Consider the following 19,446-nt stretch of genomic DNA (forward strand, 5'->3'; position numbering starts at 1 on the left):
CCGGGTTCCATCGCAATCATGCCAAGTCTTGTGTCATAGACTTATTGAGAAATGCAATGGGCTGTATCCATGCGATGCGCCGTCGTGGTGTTGAGTCGTGTCGTTGACCTTTCGGGAAAGGAACGAGCGAGCGAGCGGTAGGCAGTGAGGGATTGAAACCAACTGTTACTTCTCCGCCCCTGTACGGGTTCATATACAATGGTAACGGCAATGGTATATTCTCTCCTTCAAGCCGTGCCATGACGTAGCTAGCTTTTGAGCTTCCCATAACCGAGCTTGAAGTAGGAGGTGCTACATCTTGTTCCTACTTATCTACGTTAGCCAAGATATATTGGGAGTCGTTGTGAACAGCCCAGTGAGATTTTGACTGCTCAAGACCACGAGCAATTATAGCCGAAGAAACTATACACAACTTCGTAAAAGTCAAGATCCACAGAAAGATGTTCACACACATACACACAACCTCCTCCAGCCACCATCACGCATCACTCAGCCTCCCACCCCCGACGAAATTCGGCCATGTTTACCGATGTGTAGAAACAAGAGCTGTTGACATCCTGATTGGCCCTGACTACACAGTAGCTGAGTAGTCGTTGGGGACTAAGTGCTTAAGTAGGCAGTCAAAGCGCCTGTCAACAGCCAAGAGCTGGAAGTGTTCAACCCAACCTTAGTTAACACTTTGAAGAGCGCCCTTGACAGGCTGTAGTGCGAGAGGACGTGTTAGCCTGGTTACTGATCCTATTGGGCCGCAGTCTCGACTAAATAGTTATGGATTAACGCCGGACACTCATTCGACGAGGACTTCGTCCAGTCTAAGACGACTTTGCACGTCGCGACACCAATGATGTAGAAGATCTGGCCAGATGCTCTCATGCCTCGGGTAAACGTTCTCAATCGCTGGCGCTTCAATTTTGAAGCTCCCGAAGAAGGCGTTGAGACCATGTGACAGGGCCGTTTGGTTCATGTCGACCGCATGTCAAGTCGTATCTCGGGCATATCACATTGCAAAAAAGATATACGGACATTCAAATTATGAAACGTTGTTCCTTACTCATAGACCCTATGTTTTGAAGAGAAGCGAAAATGCACAAGCATAATGGTATCATAACACCGATACTCTCGACAAACCCAATCAACAAAAAGTCATTCGTTCAGTCGGGCACGCGTTTTTGTCTTTCAAATCCACCAACCCCTTGCATAGCTTCCACCTTTTCCAATGACGAGCTGCCGCCCACATTACGTGTTCTCGTGGCCCGCAAAGCTTGATCATGGATGGATCTAGTAGGGCAGCTAACCCAAGAATCCAATGAGGAAGCTGACTGCAACGGTGGAGACCATCATCGACGCCATCGAACCAATCTGGGCAGGCCCAGCAGCCGCGCTCTTGGAGTCCGACGATGAGGAAGACGAGTTCGAGCTGGTGCCGGTAGAAGAGCTTCCAGAAGACGTGGCGGCCTGGGTGTTAGCACCAGGCGAGTTGATCTCGTTCTCGTCGAGCGGGACGACGGCAAGGTCAGAGATCTCGTTGCCGCTGTTGTCCTTGACGGTGACCGTAACCTTGTAGTCGTCTGAATCCGTTCGAGTCAGCCAATTTATCGATATTTATTTTCTGAAGGGATGGAACTTACCAATGGTGACGATCTTGCCGACTGGCTTGGGGCTGATTCCGTTCTCAATGAGCGCGGACGCGTTGGGGGGAAGAGCGGGGATGGTGAAGTTGCTGGTGAAACCCTTGGTCGTGATCAACTTCTCGCTGCACTTGGGCGCAGAAGTGCTCTTCGTGGATGGCGCAATGCCCTGGATGGTGGTGAAGTTCAGGCCGGCGTATTGCTCCTTCAGGGCGTAGTAGTCGGCCATGATCGTAGCAGAACCATCGGATGAGATGTTGACGAGGCCGTAGTTGTTGTCCTCCTGCGCGTACTCGTAGACGATGCCACCGCTGAAGACGTTCTGCATCTCGTCGCTGTAGATCTCTGGCACCTCGGTGAAGACACGTGGAGCAGGTGTGTTGCAGCCAAACTCGGAGAAGAAGATGGGGACAGAGCTGCCCTCAAATCCAGCGACAAGCTGGTCGTAGCCGGACTCTGTGAAGGTGCTGTTGCCACACCACGAGTAACTGTTGAGGGCGAACAGGTCGACACGGCTCTGCTCGTCCTCCTCGTCCTCGCACTGCAGGTACTCCCACGAATCGAAGAGGATGGATCGGACATCGGCAGCGCTGTAACCGACGGGGATGGCACGATCGGCGTTCTTGGCGATGTAGTTCTTGAGGTCTCGGGTGACAGCGCGAATATACGGAGGCACGGTGGCGCCATTGTCCTCGTCGAAGATGACCTCGTTGCCACTGAAGAAGGCAGCCGTGTTGGGGTAGTTCTTGAAAGCCTCCACCACGGCAAAGGTCCTGTTCAGGTAGCCGGCGTAGTAAGACTCCCAGGGCGCAGCAGAGCTAATGCTTTCGCCCGGAAGAGGAGAGTTGACGTCCAAGAACATGTACATGCCAGCCTACACAATCGCTCACAAATTAGCTTGTGCTCAGTCTCACGTATTCCTGGTCGACAGTGCAAGTCGGTGTCCAACATACCGCATTGAAGATCGAGGCACACTCGTCGTGGTTCACGTCGGGGTCAATGTTGTAGACACGGATGGCGTTGACGCCGAGAATCTGCATGAGAGCTGCATCACGGAGACACTCGTCCTTGTTGCTCAGTGGGTCGACGCCGGAGCCTGGGTTGTATCCGGCAGAGCCACCGGGCTGGTAGGCAACACCAACGATCTGGTATCGAGCGCCGGTGGCGTTGTTGACGAAGAAGGACCCCTGGACATCGATGGCGGGGACAGCTGCAGCCAAAGAGGCGGCGCCAACGAGGCCAAAGACGGTTCGTTGGAACTGTGAAGCTCTGTTAGCGCTGTTGAAGGCCTTTGTGCCCAGAGGGCCGGGTGTGGCGTTGATGCAGTGAGGCGCGAGAGGTGGTACCCATAGGCAGGCTATAAGGTTTGGGGGCCCGTGGAACCCTGTCGATCAGGGATCAACGGCGGTGCTGATCGGGCATTCAAGAGGGATTCTCAACTGCTCTCCAAGCTTGTAGCAGCAACTTACAAACATAATGACAGCCTGACACGTAGGTAGGTGTCAAGTGATGAAGCGATCAACGACGATGCTCTAGATGGGTGCTGGATCTATAAGAAGTGTCGCGAAATGTCGAAGAGAGAGGTTTGTGTCAGATAGACAGGCGCAGGGGTCGAAGTCGAAGGAAGCCAAGGAAGCAGTCGCGTTCGAGATCTAAACTTGGTGATATGCGTCCTCAATTGAATTCGGGGTGACTCGCTCAGCTGAGTCGAGTGAAACAAAGCGATTGTCCTGGAAACGGAGTGAACGGTGGTGGAAGGAGTGACTGGAAACGGGAAACGCGATGCGATGCGATTCGATTCGATGCAGTGCAATGCAATACGGCGCCGTGCGATGCTGAGATTAAAAGTCGGCAGTGGAGGATCTCTCGAAAGACGCCCTGGTGGTCAAACAGCACAACGAAGGAGTGACTGAAGGTTAGGATGGGTTGACTGGCTTGACCGGCCTGGAAAGATCACAGAACTAAGGTTAAGGTGAGGACAAAGGAAGGAGGGCGGGAGAAATGGGCGGGCAAGGGTCATTTTATTAGTCGGCTCGACTCTTATCTCACGATGCGTGCGGCCCGCTCAACACCAGCAGCAATAACACCAATACCAGCTGAGGAAAGGGCCTCCCGACCTGGTGGGGAGGAACCAGGCCTTGGCACGCACTTGCCGACAATTGCTCAATGATTGCTGCTTCGCACCTGGCTCACTGAACACAATACAGTCAGTCCCTACCGATCGACCATAATGCCCCCCCAATTGACACCCCGTCCCCATGCAGGATCCAGATTCAGCGCCCCCATCACGAGAGAAAGGAGGGCCCAGCCGTTAAGATTGGGCGGGACAGGCTCACTATGATGGGGGGGCCACACCCTATGCCACCCTGGGAAGGCTCTTAAGGTTAATATCAAGGCCGCACTGAGGGACTTTGCTGACCACACAGCTTTGGAATTACACGGTGATCACCTGTGTACCTGAATAACCCCTGAGCCTGAAAGGTCGCGCAGGCCCCACCTGCGCGGCTACAGTAAGCCTTTTTCTGACGCTGTTTCACAGATCTTCGCCCTGCAGGGATTACACCTCATCTCGCTTTGTGCGACTCGCCGTCTCAAGTTAACGGGGGGACCTGCCACCCCGTTGGATTGGATGTTTGCTTGCTTGCTTGCTGGCTGCCGCCCCCAGGAAACGGATTTGCACGATTCGTTTGCAGCGTGCGCCTTTCCTTTTCGACCAGATCATCTACGAGGAGTCAGGAAAGTGCCCAAATTTGGACTGTACGATGGCTCTCACGAGCCTAGATGGGGGTTTCCCGCCCTAGTAAGGCTGACCCTTGTCTCGCGAGGACAATAGCCTCAACGTCGAATACGACATGCCCTTCCTTCGCGCGGATGGAGCGAACGGACAAGATCCGTCTTGCGCTCACCGACCGTGGAACTCTGTGGGCAATCAATCAGCGCAGATCCCCCCTCTCTGCTCAAGACAGCTCGGCGAGATGCTCAGCAGGCACAGGAGGGCTGGTTTGGTGACCCGACGTGTTCAATGAGGAAGGCACTGCAAGCCACATAGGGTACTGCCAGGAAGTGTGCACACTTATTGGGAGCCGTGTCTGGTTGGGCACTGTTGTGTTCCTCCATCAACGCAGGTTTACATAGGTCAGCTTCTCTACCGACTCGTTGACTTGGGTCGAACAAGTTACCGTACAACAGACAGACAGCAAACATCTTCAAACATGAGAACATTGTACCACACGGTATATTCGTATAAATTAAATCGTAGCCCAAAGCCTAGACTTTCGGTGTGGATAAGCAAGATACACAGCATCCAAATTGGGCTCCTGGCATTGTGGCACACATGTCAAACAAGACACGGGGTCATTTTGAGTATACGAAGCAACCCCACTCATGCGACAGAAATTCGGTAATGGAAAAAAAGAAGGCAGAAGTGTATTGGTGGTATCTCAGCTCAACTGCAAACAACAGCAAGATCGGTTCCTCTCGGCGCTTGGGAAACGGCACCGCCTGCGCGCAGCAACGGTCCGGCCCCCATTAGCCAGCTCCTCCTCCCACAATCTTCCGGCTCTCGGATCAAGATCCAAACTGACTTTGTGTCTTTCTTCTCGGTTCAACTCCAAAAAGCTGACTTTTTTTATTCCATTCTCGTTCTCATTTTTTTTTCTCTTTGCTTCTTGTGCCCTCTTGACTCCGAACATGAACGTAAACGTGGGGGGCAGGCCAGACAGGCATTGGGGAAAAAGGGGGAGGGGGTTGAAATCGTCACGGTGAATAAGCATTATATGGTGAACTGACGCAAGAAGTATTGGCCACGATCATATAGTCAAAGAAAGGAGATGAGGGAAACACATTGGCAAGTTGGGAAAAAGAGAAGATAAAATGTTATAATGGTAGCGTCCGTCGCGTTCAAGGACCGATTGCGCATCATCGACGTGGTCAAAGTGACATCGTCGTACCCACAAACTCCTCGCCACCAATGTGATGTGATGTGATAGCTCGCCATGCAAACAAAGCATCGAAATGAACAAGGTGTAGATCTGTAAACATGGTAGGGGGGAATATGTGCGAAAGAAGTCCCCAAAGGGGGAAGGGTGAAGGCAAGAAAAGAAAATTAAAAAGCAGTACCTCATCCACCCGAGGCAATTCGCGAGGTTCATATCGTAAGCGTGAGATATCTCCGGCCTTTGGGAAGGACCGAGACGGATTAGAAGCAGTTCAGGCTGCCCTTCTTCTTTTTCTTGTTGATGGCGTTCATCCTCTCCTCCAGATGCGCGCGCGCCCTTTCCGCAGCCTCGCGCTTCTTGCGCTCCTCCTCGACCTGCTGGAGGCTCCAGCGCGGGTCCTGCGGCGGCTTCTCCTTCATTGCCTTCATCTCTGTCTCGAGCTCCGTGCATCGTCGGCGCCACGCGTCGCAGTCCGCCTTGACCTTGTTGGACTGTCTCTCCAGGTCGGTGAGCGCCTCTTCCAGGGTCGACGTGAGCTGCTTCTCTGCTGAAAGGTGCTTCTCGATTGTGCGGATGCGAGCCTCTTGGTCCTCGTGGATATGGTGCATGGCCATGTCCTTGGACGGCGGGCGCATACCAGGAATGGGCGAAGTCGTGCCTGAGGAGGACACACCGCCAGGCAATGGAGGCAGAGGGACTGAAGGGGGTGGTGAAGGCAGGGAGGTGACTGATGCGGACTTGCGCACTGTGCCATTCAGTGAGTCAGAGCGTCCCATGGTGTCACCATTGCTCATCTTGTTCTGGGTATGGTTAGTCAGTACACCATGATGGGTCGGCCGACCTGAACGTACCTGGAGAGCAGCATATTGATCTCTCAGCGAGTTGAGCTCATTCTGCAGGCTGTTCTTGGCATTGAGGGCCTCTTCCAATTGAGTATTGCGCTCATGAAGAGTCGACAGGCGGTTGTTCGTCATCTGGACTTGATCGAAGTTGGTCTGCAGTTGTTCCTCGAGCTCATCGACCAAACGCGAGTTCTTCTTGTTCTTGTTCTGCAGATCCACCATCTTTCTCTTGATCACGGTTGCTTGCTCAGTGACAGAGGGGTACGGGCTCCTCAGCTCAGCGCCTTGCTCCAGGAGGATATCGGACAACGTCGACTTGACGGATTCCAGATCTTGGGTGAGAGCATCATTGACGTTGGAAATCTCGTGCACTGCCTTTTCGAGCTCAGTGGCCTTCTTCTGCTCGTCATTGAAGGCCTTCTGGTCGGCGATGAGGTCTTCAATACGCTCCGAGATGAGCTCGACACTGACGTCAAGCCCAAGAGCAAAGGCGACCTGTGTGGCCACCTTCATCAAATCCTCACGCGCTTCGGTCAGTTGGCTCTCGAGCTTCTTGGTGTGCTTGGCGTGCTCTGCTTTGAGGGCCTCAACCCTCGCGTCAGCATCTTGTTTCGACGAAGCATGGAGATCCTCGATTTCCTTGGCGTGTGTGGTCCTGAGCAATTCCATGCTCCGCTGATGAGTCTTGATGACCTGCTCATGTGAAGAGATCTGGTTCTCCAGTGTCGACACGAGTTGAGAATGAGTCTCAGCATCATGCTTGTGGGCTTCAGCCTCTGATCTCTGCTGGTCTGCCTCTTGCTGCACCTTCTCCAGCTCGTCTTTGTGGCTTTCAAGCTGCTGCCTGTGCTCATTGACTTCCGACACGGCCAAGTCACGGGCTCTTTGAGCCTCCTCGAGCTCCTTCCTGACAGCGCTGTGTGCCTGTTCCAGCTCGGCCACCTTGGCAGCATTGCTGCTGAGGGCGGCCTTGTGCTCGTCAATCTCGCTGCGCAGCGTCGACATGAGATTCTCGGTCTTTGATTCGGTCTCCTGTGCCTCATTTTGCTCCTCCGTCGAACGAGAAGAGTCTTTGAGTTGAGTGTTGACACTCGCAAGCTGAGACTCGAGGTCCTCGATGGTGGCACGCATCTGCTGCTCGGTGCTCTGCATGGTGTCCAAAGCTGATTTGTGCTTATTTTCCCAGTCCGCAAGATCAGCCTCGAGTTGCGCAATCCTCTGCTCATGCACAGCTCCCTGGTCTGTAACATGCTCGCCGGCCTCGACCGTCTTCTCCTCCGACTTGGTAGTCTCGATTGAAGCACGCAGGCTTTCGATCTCGCTCTGCAGTTCCTTTTCACGTACGGCATGAGCCTCCTGCATCTCGTGGAGCTGTCGCTCGTTCTTCTCTAGCTGATCTCTCAGCGTTGAAATGAGCGAGACGTCTTTGGCGGAGGCCTTCAAGCTTGAGCGCTCGCGAGTCAGACCCGAGATGAGTTGCATCTTGGTTTCCATCTCCTTCCTTGCATTCGCGACGTCAGCCTCGAGCTCCTGAATTCTCTCCGATCTGGCGTGAAGCTCGTGCATAGCGGCATTCAGGTTGAGTTCGAAGTTCTGCATCGTCTCAGGGTCCTCTTCGAAATTGTCTGCAGCAATGTTGCGGAGCGAAGCAAATGACCTGTGAGCTCTGTCGATGATCATGACATTCTGACTGGATTTACGTCGAATGACAGGCGTTCCATTCCTCGGCGATGGTGGTTCGAGGTTGTGACGGGCCTTGGCGACCTCGGTCTTGAGCTCTTCCACCATGTCAAGGGTGTCATGATGCTTCTTCTCAAGCTCGGTATACTTCGCGGTGAGTTCCTGTTCGGCCGCTTCTTTCTGAGCCGCTAGAGTTGCCAGTCGCTCGATTTCCAGTGTTAATGCTGAATTGTTGGTTTCGTCATTAGCCGGGCCATGCGCCTCGACTGTTGGCAGTTGCCCTCGAGAGGTTTCCGATGCACGATCTTCCGATTTCGGCTTTGCAGTCTCTGTATCAGAAACCTCCGCAACAGCCGGGAAATCCATGGCTGATGATAATTCCGAGGATAGCGAACGCGAGGATAATGGCGGTCCGCCATCCTTCGTGTGGCCCGACCTCGGCTCCGACAAAAAAGATGATGGCCTTGTCTGATTCTCAGACGGTGAAGTGACGGAAAGCATGGAATCGCGCACCCGGTGTGGATGGCGTGCTTCATCAATGGTATCTTGCAGCTCTGCCAAAGCCCTGAGAGACTCCTCGTATTTGGCATGGAGAAGGTCATACTGATTCAGAGTGGATTCATGTTCGACTCTGAGTTCCATCAGCTCGTGCGAAACATTCTCAAGCTTGTCCTGCACAAACTTCGACTGCGCAGGGCTTGTAGGGTAGTCGAGCTGTGAGTCAGATTCAGGAGCTGACTTGGCCTGGGCAACCTTGTCCGCGTCGTGCTCTTCCTCAGCAATGGCTGAGATGGCACCTTCTTCGGGTATGTCTTCCTCTCTATCCTCAGGAATAGGATCTTCCATTCGACTTTGACGGCCGCTAACACTTTGGTTTCGGGAATGATCGGTAAGACTGCGATTCACGCTCCGGCGACGATTTGATCCATTGTTCAGCTCAGCCTCTGGTTCTGGAACGCTCGAGTCCTTTTGCATGTGGTCTAGCTCATACAGCAAGGAGTCGAGTTTACCAAGACTTCGCTGACGCTCAACCACTTGCTCCAGCCGGTCAATCTCGCGCTGCATAAGCTCGGCATCCTGATCAGCCTCGGCCAACCTTTCCTCGAGGGTGGAGATGTAGTCTTCGCAGCCGGCCTCGTTCTCTCGCACACGGGCAATCTCCTTACGAAGCTCCGTGATGATGGTTGCGTTCTTTTCTTCGCCAGATGTATGCCCGTCAAGTTTGGCTTCCAGATCATGCAGGTAATTTTCGGTGTTAGCCTCCCTGTCCATGAGTTTCTGAAGTCGGGTCTGAAGCTGCGTGTTGATGGTTTCGACGTATGCCAGTTTGCTCTCCTTTTCCAAGAGGCTGGTCTCCGTATTGTGCAGGGTGCTTCGTGTGCCGGAAAGAGACTGCTCCAGTGCTTGAATGGTCTTCTCGTACTCGAGGACGACCTGTTCAACTGCCTGCGCGAAGTTGTTGGATCGATTCAGCCTTTCGGTGGCTGTCTCGCCCAAGCTCTCTTCATGCTGCGCATTCTCAGCCTCCTCCAAATCCCTTGCCTTGGCCATTTCGGCAATCAGTTTGGCGTGTCTTTGGCTTAAGGATGAGTAATTTTCTTGGGCGTCCAGGAGCTGGTTCTGCAGTTCGGTCTCCCGCTCGTTTGATCGCTCAGACCTTTCTCCAGAAGGCAGCGCCCGCCTGTCACCTCCCGTCCGCTCAGAGCTTCTGACCTGCTCGCGCAAAAAGGCCACCTCTGCTTTGAGTCGGTCAATCAGGGCCTGCTTGTCGCGCTCCTCAACCTGCTGGATCCTGGGCTTGCTCTGAATAGCTCGAGCACGCTGCGCATACTGCACAGTGTTCAGAGTCTCGCTCAGATGGAATTCTGCGGGTGTTACGCAGGCGATCATGTATGTAATGGCGTTGCCCCCAAGGGAGTCCTGCAGAAGTCGAGTCAATTTTGAGTCTCGGTACGAGACGTGCGCGCCCGCGTTCCGCGAAGATAATTGAGAGATGACCTTGCCCAGTGCAGCAAGACCAGCGTTGATAGAAATTCCTTCCTTTGCTCGTGCTCCCTCAGCGTGTGTGTTCTTGAGACGTTCGCTACCGGCCAAATCGACGAAATGCATCTTGCTGTCTGTCGTAGTCCAGGTCTCTCCGCCCGACATCGCCTCTACTGGCACAGAATGTCGCTTGTCATGGCCCCCTGGAAAGCCAGGCTTTTTCTGCACTAGATTCAGAGAGAACACAGCATGTGATCGAGACGACCTTGCGTTGATGGCGGTCGCATCGGTTTGTCGCACTGTAGATCCGAAATTCAAAGCATTCAACAAGTCTTCCGCCGAGTTGACCTCGACTTGTCGCAGTCCTGTAAGAATGATATTGCCTTTGGTATCCTCTCTGATGGTGACGGGGCTGCGTTCATGAGCAGGGATGTGTTCGGGCAGCAGGAGATCCCGCAGTTGCTCGTTATATATTTCAACGTAGGTGGCCTTCAAGGTCCAGTTCTTCTCTCCGTTACGCGCTGGTATCTGGGCTGAGTACCTTGCTGGGGCGCGAAGCTGTGACATGGAACCGCGGTTCGGGTTGCCTTTCGGCCCATCGAGCTTCTCGAACAGCGCGGTTGCGGCGCGAGGAATTACACCTAGAAGGTCCCGAGTCAGATCGCGGAGATGAAAAAGTATATACGACATAGATCTTCCCGGACCTCGTATAGGCCCGGAATCGCACGCAACTTACCCATGACATCGATATTGTTTTGCTCGCTAGGGCCGGAGGTTCCCATGGTGTAGGACTTTCCAGCGCCTGACTGGCCGTACGCCAGTAAAGACACATTGTAACCCGTTGTGAATGCGTTGACGCAATCCTCGAGGTAGTCCCAGACCCCTGCTTGGTCGTACTCGGATGAGAAGACTCGGTCGAAAACAAAGACTTTGCGGCCTTGAGGTGCATCAATAGCCAGGGTTGTGTTTGACATGACCTGAACCATGGATCTTTGAAATCGCTGCGGGATGAGATCGTAACCTGGGTCGTCGGGATTTAATGGAGGCCGAATGCGCACGGCTGCAGTGATGTCGCGTGTTAGCCATGGTTTAGCTTCAGCATCTCGTCACACCCGGCGGGTGACAGAGAAGAACCAAATACTCACCAACTTTGACTGATGTTCTGCCATCCTCATCTGAAGCTCTGCTGCCACCTCCAGCCTTGCTCGACGTGCTCATCCGGCTGCTACTCCTCTGGGTCGGTCGGATCATGGCGCTCTGGGGTCGCTGGGGCGGGTTCCCAGGGGAGTTTGGTGGTGAAGTCATGGTGGGCGGTAAGAAAGTAGGGGGCGACGGCGTGGTGGTTGTGTTGTTTATGCGAGCTGGTCCCTAGGGCCAACCGCGCCCTCTCCTCCAACAACACACCCTTATCAGACGATGACTGGCTATAATCGATCGCGCGCGAAGGCGACCTGGCGGGAGGACGGGACGGGATCAAGGAGACTCCCCGCAGGCGCAGGTGTGGTGCGTGGCGGTCACCCACTCCACACGAGTCGTCCTAGATGTGCAGAGAGGATTGGCGCCAGCATGCAGAGGGATTTTGGGTTATTTGTGGTTGTCGGGTATCATGAAAATTGCGGCGGGATTGTTTGATTAGGTGGTGGCCGACTCGGGCGGACGAGTGCCAGAAATGGACGTCGACGAGCACAGATTAGAGGCTGCTGCTTAGGATTAGGGGGGTCCACGGTGGTTATTTGATTGCGACTGGGGGGGTTGTTTTGTCGCTTGTTGCTTCTGGGTCGGGGTCGGGGGGTCTGGGTCTGGGTCTGGGTCTGGGATCCTGAAGCGCTGGGCAAATTAAAGCAAGCGAGGCGTGCTCGGGTCGCGTTCGTTGCTCGTTGTTCGCTCAAGACGCAATCGAACCTGGGCTGCTGGCAGCTGGGCAGGGTTCAGCGGTTGAGAATTGCCGTCCAGGTTCTCTTGGTGTGTGTGGTGTGTATTATAAATCGTAGACGGATTGTCTCTTCCCGTACGGCTGTGAGGTTTTGGATCACCGACGCTTGGGGGACGGGTGGCTGCCCAGCTCAGTGAACAGCGGCCATCAAGGGTAGGACCATAGGACGAGGACACGTGCAGGACAGCTGACCATTGTTGAAGAAGAGGGAGGCGGGAGAAGAAAAAACGAGCAGCAGAACAAGGAAAAAGACGGGAAGCAAGCGAAAGAAGAAGTAAAAGGTAGGGGACTGAAGGATCACAGTTGCAATGAAGAGTGCCGCCCAGGTGCACGAAGACGGGGCCGTCGAAGTGCGTGCGCGCCCCAGTTGCGCCCGCAAACAGCAGATTGATTTGATTGACAGATACAGACTGAGTGACAAGACCGACCGGCCGACCGACCGACCGACTGATGGACGACTAACGGTAGGTGAATGAAGATCAATACCACAGCATCTCCCTGTCACCGAAACTGAATCTCCTTTTGCTCGGTGGCAGCCGTTGATCTGGCCGTCTAGACAGACTAGATGCGTCCCTAGCCAGAGCCAGTGCCAGCGTAGTTGCTGTAGATGGTGGCATGTACTGCTTAGTCTGCGTCTACAGTATGTGACAACTTATTTAGCGCTCTAGCCTCTCTCCTCTGCGTTGTTTTGCTTTCTTTGCCTTGGTTTGCTCTCCTCTCCTCTCCTCTGTCCGGTTCTGTCTACCATGTCTACGTATTGTCCCTGGCCCCCTCCCTGCTGTTCCCCTTTCCCACTCACTCATCCATCCGCCCACCTATCAAGCCATACCGCCGTACGGCACGGCTGCTCGGAAGGGAGGAGGTGAGGGCCTGGGTCTGTATGGTCCGTCTGGTCCGTCTGGCCTGTCTGTCCTGGGAATTGCGAGGGGAAGGGCACGGTCCCGTTGTGGCGTGTGGTGTGGATGGCGGCCGACTGGGGAAGCAGGGGATCATCGATTATTTTTACTGCATACTGCACACTACAGACGACTACGGCACGCTGCACACTGCCTAGGTAGGGGATAGGAAAGGTTCTCCCTCGGTCGACTCGTCCTGCCTGTGTCATTCCAGATGTCCATTGGCCCCCCTCACACCTTGTCTAAGTGGCCAGTGACCTATAGGCACTGCCCGAAACGGGTGGGTTGCCGACCGACTGATTGGAACACACCTGACGGCCTGTAACGGATGTGCAGTCTGCCATTCAGTCAATCTGCCAGCATGCACCATCTTCTCTAGCGGACAGCACTCTGGGCCTTGGCCTGCAGGTTTCAACAGTCGGCGTGCTAGCGGTGCTGGGGGACGCCTGGTGCCTGCTTCTTGCAATGATAGGCGAGCTTCCCTCCCGTCTTCCCTGACTGACCGTCTGCCAGACCGTCGACGGCCGACGGTACAAACCGTCCAAACCTCGCTGCTCAAATCATGACCTTCACAGCAGCCGCCGCCGCCGCCGCCGCCACGACCACCACCACGACACCACCACCATCACAATACTATACACCCCTCCCTAACTTTGTTGCCCCCTTTTTTTCTTTCTTACTATAAATCGCCCGTGAGACGATGGCCTTGCAGCATCTCCTTTGCACTGCAGCATCCTCCGACCGTGCCACCACCAGAAAATCCCATGACTGCGATCGCCACCCGTCGTGTGGGTCCCACACCTGTCCTATTCCTGTGACCGAGGCAGCGAAGGCACCAGGGCGAACTGAGGGTGAAGTGATCGTCTCGGCTCAATTCAGGGGTGCAGACGCTCCGCAGCAGTAGCGCACGCCGTCCCTGTTTGCCCTTGCAGCTCGCACCCCACCACCTGCTCCCGGCACCGCCCAATCACCACCGTCGCTCGGCACGGCCTCCCAGGTTTCGCCCGTTTTGCATCAGCTTCGGCCTAGCGCGGGCGGGGCGGCAACGTGGTGCCCCGGTTTACCTGATTAACTGTCAAGACCGTCAGGACCGTCAAGACCGTCTGGACTTGTCCGTCCAGTCTGCGACACCTTGCGATCGACGCGTCGCAAGATTTGGGACGGTCATTAGTCTGGTCCGAGCCCCGGGTTATCTATCAGTTATCAGCTTAGAAAACGCACCCAGGAAGCTCGTCATATCTGCTGTTACCGTACTGTTACTGTTTCTGTTGCTTGCCTACCCACCCTTACCTATGGAGCAAGCAAGCACTGCTGGTTGCTCCAACGACTGAGTCACGACTTGCATTGGCACTTCCTCTTTCTCTTGGATCAGATCACCCATTTCCGGGGCTGCCAGATCACTGCCAGATCAGATCCATGATCTCCGAGCCTGCACCCTCACAACGCGACCCAGACTATACCGCATGATGATACTGTTACTGTGTATGCACACGTAGCAGGTGCTATGCCCTGTCCCAAAACAACCCGACGTCGTTCCTTGTCCACGCAGGTGTGGGTGGGTGTTGGGTTGCCCGGAAACCTTGGTACCATCACCTGTGACAATTCGATCCTCAAAAGAGACTGTCGGCCTCGCTCAACTGCCGTGGCCCGCCTCCACACCACTCCCCAAAGGCCATCGCGGCACCCTGTGCGTGCGCTCGAGATTCGACAGCCGTGCAGCTTCGGACATTTTGATTCATGCACCAGTCCGGCATCCCCATGTTTCTCAGCTGCACCCGCTTGTGGTCCCGTGATACGCGTACCTAAGAGCGTGGTCTGGGCTAGGTCTGGACAAGACAGACAGCAGGGCCGGCTTTGGCGGTGCAACAATCTGACGACTGCTGTATATAATTATCTTTGTCTTAATGGCCATCTGCAGAAAGCATAAAAGGTCACGGACTTCTCTGTCCTGTTCATCGGATTACACTCTTTGAGAGTTTGCCGTTAACCTTGTCAGATCGTGTCAGACCCGCGGACTTGGAAATGCAAAACACCCAGGCGGGCAGAGCAGGATTTGTTCTGAAGACCCGATGAGCCTGAAGCGTCCGGGCACGCAAGGGACCGTCTTCCAGAAACCCGTTGAGGGTCATGCGACAGCATCTTGGTTCGTCAGGACATCCCAGGTATCCTGTCGAGCCTGTGCCCACTATCTGCTGCAAACCATCCTGCTGTCGCAGTTGCTATGGAGCATCAGTGTTGCGTTGGGCTGGGGCATCGTATGGTGATGGACTACGCTTTCGTATCTTACGTGGCTACCAAGGATGTGTCATGAGGATTCGGTCTTCAGGTATCACTCACGAGTTGCGTGAGCATCCTTTGGCTCCATCGTCATGATCTGAGCACGTTCTCAGCATGTCCAAGTCTCTCGCAAGGCTCTCTGCATGCGGTTGTTCCGTGTCCAGGGTTCCCCAAGCATGGAAGGGGCAGAGTTGTGAATCATTCGTTCACATGCCGCAACGAGGCGAACAACCTAAGTCAAGCTTAAAAACATAGCATCTTATATTGCTGCTAGACATGCTTCAGCATGACGGTAAGTGGATCTGAGATGCCTAGGCAAGGTATAGCTGGGCAAGTCTGTTGATGTGTATGGAGTCTTTCTGCCCAGCTTCCTTCGACGAGTAGAGCACGGATACCGGGACGGTGCAGGGAGCAATCTTGAATACTGCCCAAGAAGCTTTCCTGCTAACTTGGCCCAGACCAAGGGAGCAAACCTCATAGCTACAAGCCCACGCTTCTGATATACGAAGAAAGGGTTTTGGACCTTGGCTGGCGATCTCCGAGTTACAGCACGTAGACTACTACTTGTAAGACCTCCTCTACACCAGAGCCACTCATGTTCAACCCATCCCAGGGCCGTCCTGATCCAGCCTGCTCTATTGAGAGGGTCCTGAGAAGGAGGAGCTAGCCCGCCAGCCCGCCAGCCCGCCCGCATGAACAGGTGATCCCTAGAGCCCACCGTTTCTCCGCCTCGAGAGTTATCACATCGTGAATCACACACGGCACGATGCTAAGCAGCAGCCAGAGCAGGGTCCTCTGCTGCCCAATGGCCCCCAGTGCCCCCCACTACAGTAGACGTGGCGTGCCTACAATAGTTAGTCCACGAGCTCGTCACTTATTCTCCGGCCGTGCACCAACGCTAATGCCGTGGGCGGTCACATAGTCCCAGGCCCACGGCACGTGTGGCACGATCTTCGTCCCATGGACGAACGCCTCGAGGCACGGCCTTGCAATGGTTGGCGCTCTCTTTTTTTTCGTTTCTCTGAAACAGCCGTAGCAGGAGGATTTTGGCGGCGCGAGTGGATATCCCACCAAGCAGAAGCATTAAAACTTTCAGAGTAGTTCCTTTATGGGCTCCATCGCGCAGACATCGTCGAGTGTTAGCCTCAAGTGGCCTCTCTGCGAGTCTGTTCGGCACAGAATTCAGCCAAGACGCGCATATTATTAGATCCGTCGGTATATTGGATTGTTATGTGTACTCGACTAAGTAGTGGAGACGACAAGGGCGACTACAAGCCACGCATAGTGTGCAGCGCAGGAAAAGTTTGGTGTTGCATTTTGTCAAGCCTCGCGCCACAGGCGACACTTTCTGGGTCTGCTTTGGGATGTCGATCGCTCGGGACGTCGAGGCCTAGAGACTTCGTGTAGGCTGCAGTGCTCCTTCAATTCGAGGGTGCCTGAGCCGACGAGACATCCATCCGGTACCGTCAACCGATCGCATAAGTACCAGGAGGTACAGCTGTCAGTGGCTGGCTGATGGCACCTCGCGCGGAGGTGCTAGTGGATCATATACCACCGAAGATATCAACTTGAATGAGGATGTGCGGACCAAATGTCCCTTTCAGCTCCGAGGTCCGGTCCGGCCTTGCGGCTTTCATTTGGACATTGCGTACTACTGCTGCCAGTCTAGCTTCTAGTTTGTGAGCGCTAGACTGGCAGACTGGCCAGCAGAGATGTGTGTCCAGGCCAAGAATGGACGAAACCACGGCAGTTGTCCGAGTGGCTCTCTTAATGATTTATACACTTTCAGAAGATGTCGGATAGATTGATTGCGCGCAGTTGAAGGCTGTCTGCACGTGGTGACGTGGGTGTGTTGGTTCTGACACGAGCAGGGATCTCCTTCCGACGCGTCTCACGGCGCGTGCGACTTGCACTCTCTCTCGTTCACCCCCAAAAAGACAATCCAATTCATTCGAGTCCCTTCGATTCAATGTCTTGCCCCACAGAAGTCGAGCACCGGCTACAATGACCGTCGAAGTAATTGACCTCTGTTCGAGCCCTCCGGCTGCTCCGCCCCCAAGAGCCCGCCCAAAGGCATCCGTCTCAACCAGCGCGCCGGTCCCGTCGAAGCCACCGCCGCGGCCAGAGAGACGGGAACTAGAGCATGACGTCTTCGACTTGACCAATGTTGGGGACAATGATCCCTTCTCAGATCTCCCGACTGGACCAGTCGTCGGACGGTCCAATCCAAACGCATCTAGCACCAACGACTTCCTTTTCCTGTCTGATGACTTCGATTCGACGTGCAGCTCGGGAGATGATCTCGACCCCATCGAAACTCGGCCGGCCAAGAAGCAGCGTGTCTCGGGCGAGTCGACTTTAAAAGCTGGAGGTGCTCGTAACCAAGGTGTCCAAGCATCTACGATATCTACGGCAGAAAAGCTCAGAGGAAGACCTGGCGTGCTTCAGCCTACCGGCCTAAGAAAATGGAATGCTAAAGCCGATCCAATCGAGACAACAAGCTCCCCCCAGTTCCCCGATTCCTCGAGCAAGCCGGATGCGATATCCAGTGACCCTTTTGCAAGCTCCCCGCGAAACGCTGACAAAGAGAACATTGTTGACCTCGTCGGTGACGACGATCCGTTCGCGAGCTCTCCTCCGAGAGGCGCAGGCAAGGCGATGATTCCACCTAAACGCATCGGAAACAGAGAACCCAGCCCAGTGTTGCCGGTGAGTAGCTCGCCGCGGGCTCAAAGTAAGAGTCGGGTGGCCAAGCACTCGGTAGCATGGGATCACATTTCAAGCTCTGCTCCTGAGGCCAGTGTTCGGGAGGCCGACTCGGGGTTTGATGCCCAAACCTCGCGCGCCGGCCTCGTAAGAAGCCGCTCTGGGGGAGGAGATCTTGGGGACTTGGCCGATTTGCCTATGTCGTCTGACGAGGACGACGAATTCCCTGATATTGACGGCATCAGGCAGCCGAAGCTGAGCTCCAAGGCGAAGTCCAAGACTATGGCGGCACCGCGAATCTCAGGACCATCTACGTCCAGAACGAAACCGGATGCGGAAGAAAAAGCGGCCGCGAGGGAAGCAGAGAAGCGAAGGAAACAGCGGGAGAAAGAAGAGAGCAAGGAGCAAAAGAGACGAGAAAAGGAGAAAGCAGCAGCTCTAGCTGAGGTCAACAAGGTTAGGACGGACAAAAAGGTCTCCACGCCGGAAATGATCGTCGACCTTCCCTCGTCCATGAACCCCAGTGTCAGACTGCAAGTCGAGACACTTCTCCAAGATCTGAACGTCTCACACTACCCGTACAACAGCCCCGTTAATAATGTGGTGAAATGGCGGAGGAAGGTCAGAGCTAGATTCAACGAGGATGAGGGCTACTGGGAACCGATCCCAGTCGAGCGGATCGAACCTGAGAAGCACGCCATGGTTCTCATGCCAGCAGCTGAGTTTGTCGAACTCGCGCTCGGGGCTAAGGGCTCCGACCTCGAGGCCCACGTGCTCAGGATGCAACGACACTATGGAGGTGACCAGCTCATCTACATGATCGAGGGGTTGACACCCTGGATGCGCAAGAACCGCAACGTCCGCAACCGCCAGTTCCAATCTGCAGTCCGCAATACCGGCACCGACACGGATGCCACTGCCACTGCCTCTTCTGCCACTGCTCCACCCTCGAGCAGCCAGGCGCCCCAAGGGCGCAGGAAGAAGGACCCCAAGCCGCCGCCCGTGTACATCGACGAGGACCAGGTCGAGGACGCGCTGCTCCAGCTGCAGGTCGCGCACGGCGTCACCATCCACCACACGGGCGCGCCGATCGAGACCGCCCAGTGGGTCGCCACCTTCACGCAGCACATCAGCACGATCCCGTACCGGCGGCAGAGGGACGCCGTCAACGAGTCGGCCGCGTTCTGCATGGACAGCGGGCAGGTCCGCACCGGCGACGGGCCCGCCGACACGTACGTGCGCATGCTGCAGGAGGTGGTCAGGGTGACGGCACCCATTGCGTACGGCATCGCGGGCCAGTTCCCGACTGTCAGTCAGCTGGTTCGGGGCCTGGAGGAGGAAGGGCCTTTGGCATTGGAGGGGATTCGCAAGAGCGCGAATCGAGACGGGGCATTTACGGATCGCACGATTGGGCAGGCCATTAGTCGGAGAATTCACAAGGTGTTCACGGGCAAGGACGAGGCCAGCACTGATATCTGACGGCTGCTGACTATGAATCTTCGAGTTTAGGCCGTGAGCCCAACTGATGATCATTTCACCTCGCAGTCTACATAGGGAAAGTCC

At 55.0% G+C, this 19,446-nt stretch overlaps 3 protein-coding genes across 3 annotated transcripts; 1 reads left to right on the plus strand and 2 right to left on the minus strand.

The window, feature by feature from the left end:
- Positions 1-1,290: 1,290 nt before the first annotated feature.
- On the minus strand, positions 1,291-3,103 carry J7T55_005965 (glycoside hydrolase family 72 protein; the record flags this gene model as incomplete). The annotated part of the gene is made up of 4 exons (XM_053139115.1): positions 1,291-1,568; positions 1,629-2,502; positions 2,582-2,887; positions 3,098-3,103. 4 exons carry the CDS (start codon positions 3,101-3,103, stop codon positions 1,291-1,293), a joined length of 1,464 nt encoding a protein of 487 aa, XP_053000735.1.
- Positions 3,104-5,826: 2,723 nt separating this feature from the next.
- Positions 5,827-11,376, minus strand: J7T55_005966 (kinesin family protein; the record flags this gene model as incomplete). Its single annotated transcript, XM_053139126.1, has 4 exons — positions 5,827-6,366; positions 6,418-10,712; positions 10,808-11,131; positions 11,217-11,376. 4 exons carry the CDS (start codon positions 11,374-11,376, stop codon positions 5,827-5,829), a joined length of 5,319 nt encoding a protein of 1,772 aa, XP_053000736.1.
- A 5,805-nt stretch (positions 11,377-17,181) lies between these two features.
- On the plus strand, positions 17,182-19,362 carry J7T55_005967 (ercc4 domain-containing protein; the record flags this gene model as incomplete). Its single annotated transcript, XM_053139137.1, has 1 exon — positions 17,182-19,362. The coding sequence occupies one exon, from the start codon at positions 17,182-17,184 to the stop codon at positions 19,360-19,362; it is 2,181 nt and encodes a 726-aa protein (XP_053000737.1).
- Between the last annotated feature and the right edge of the window lie 84 nt (positions 19,363-19,446).

This window comes from Diaporthe amygdali (genome assembly GCF_026229845.1).
Source record: "Diaporthe amygdali strain CAA958 chromosome Unknown NODE_1_length_4327563_cov_65_473760, whole genome shotgun sequence".
NCBI classification, from domain to species: domain Eukaryota; kingdom Fungi; phylum Ascomycota; class Sordariomycetes; order Diaporthales; family Diaporthaceae; genus Diaporthe; species Diaporthe amygdali.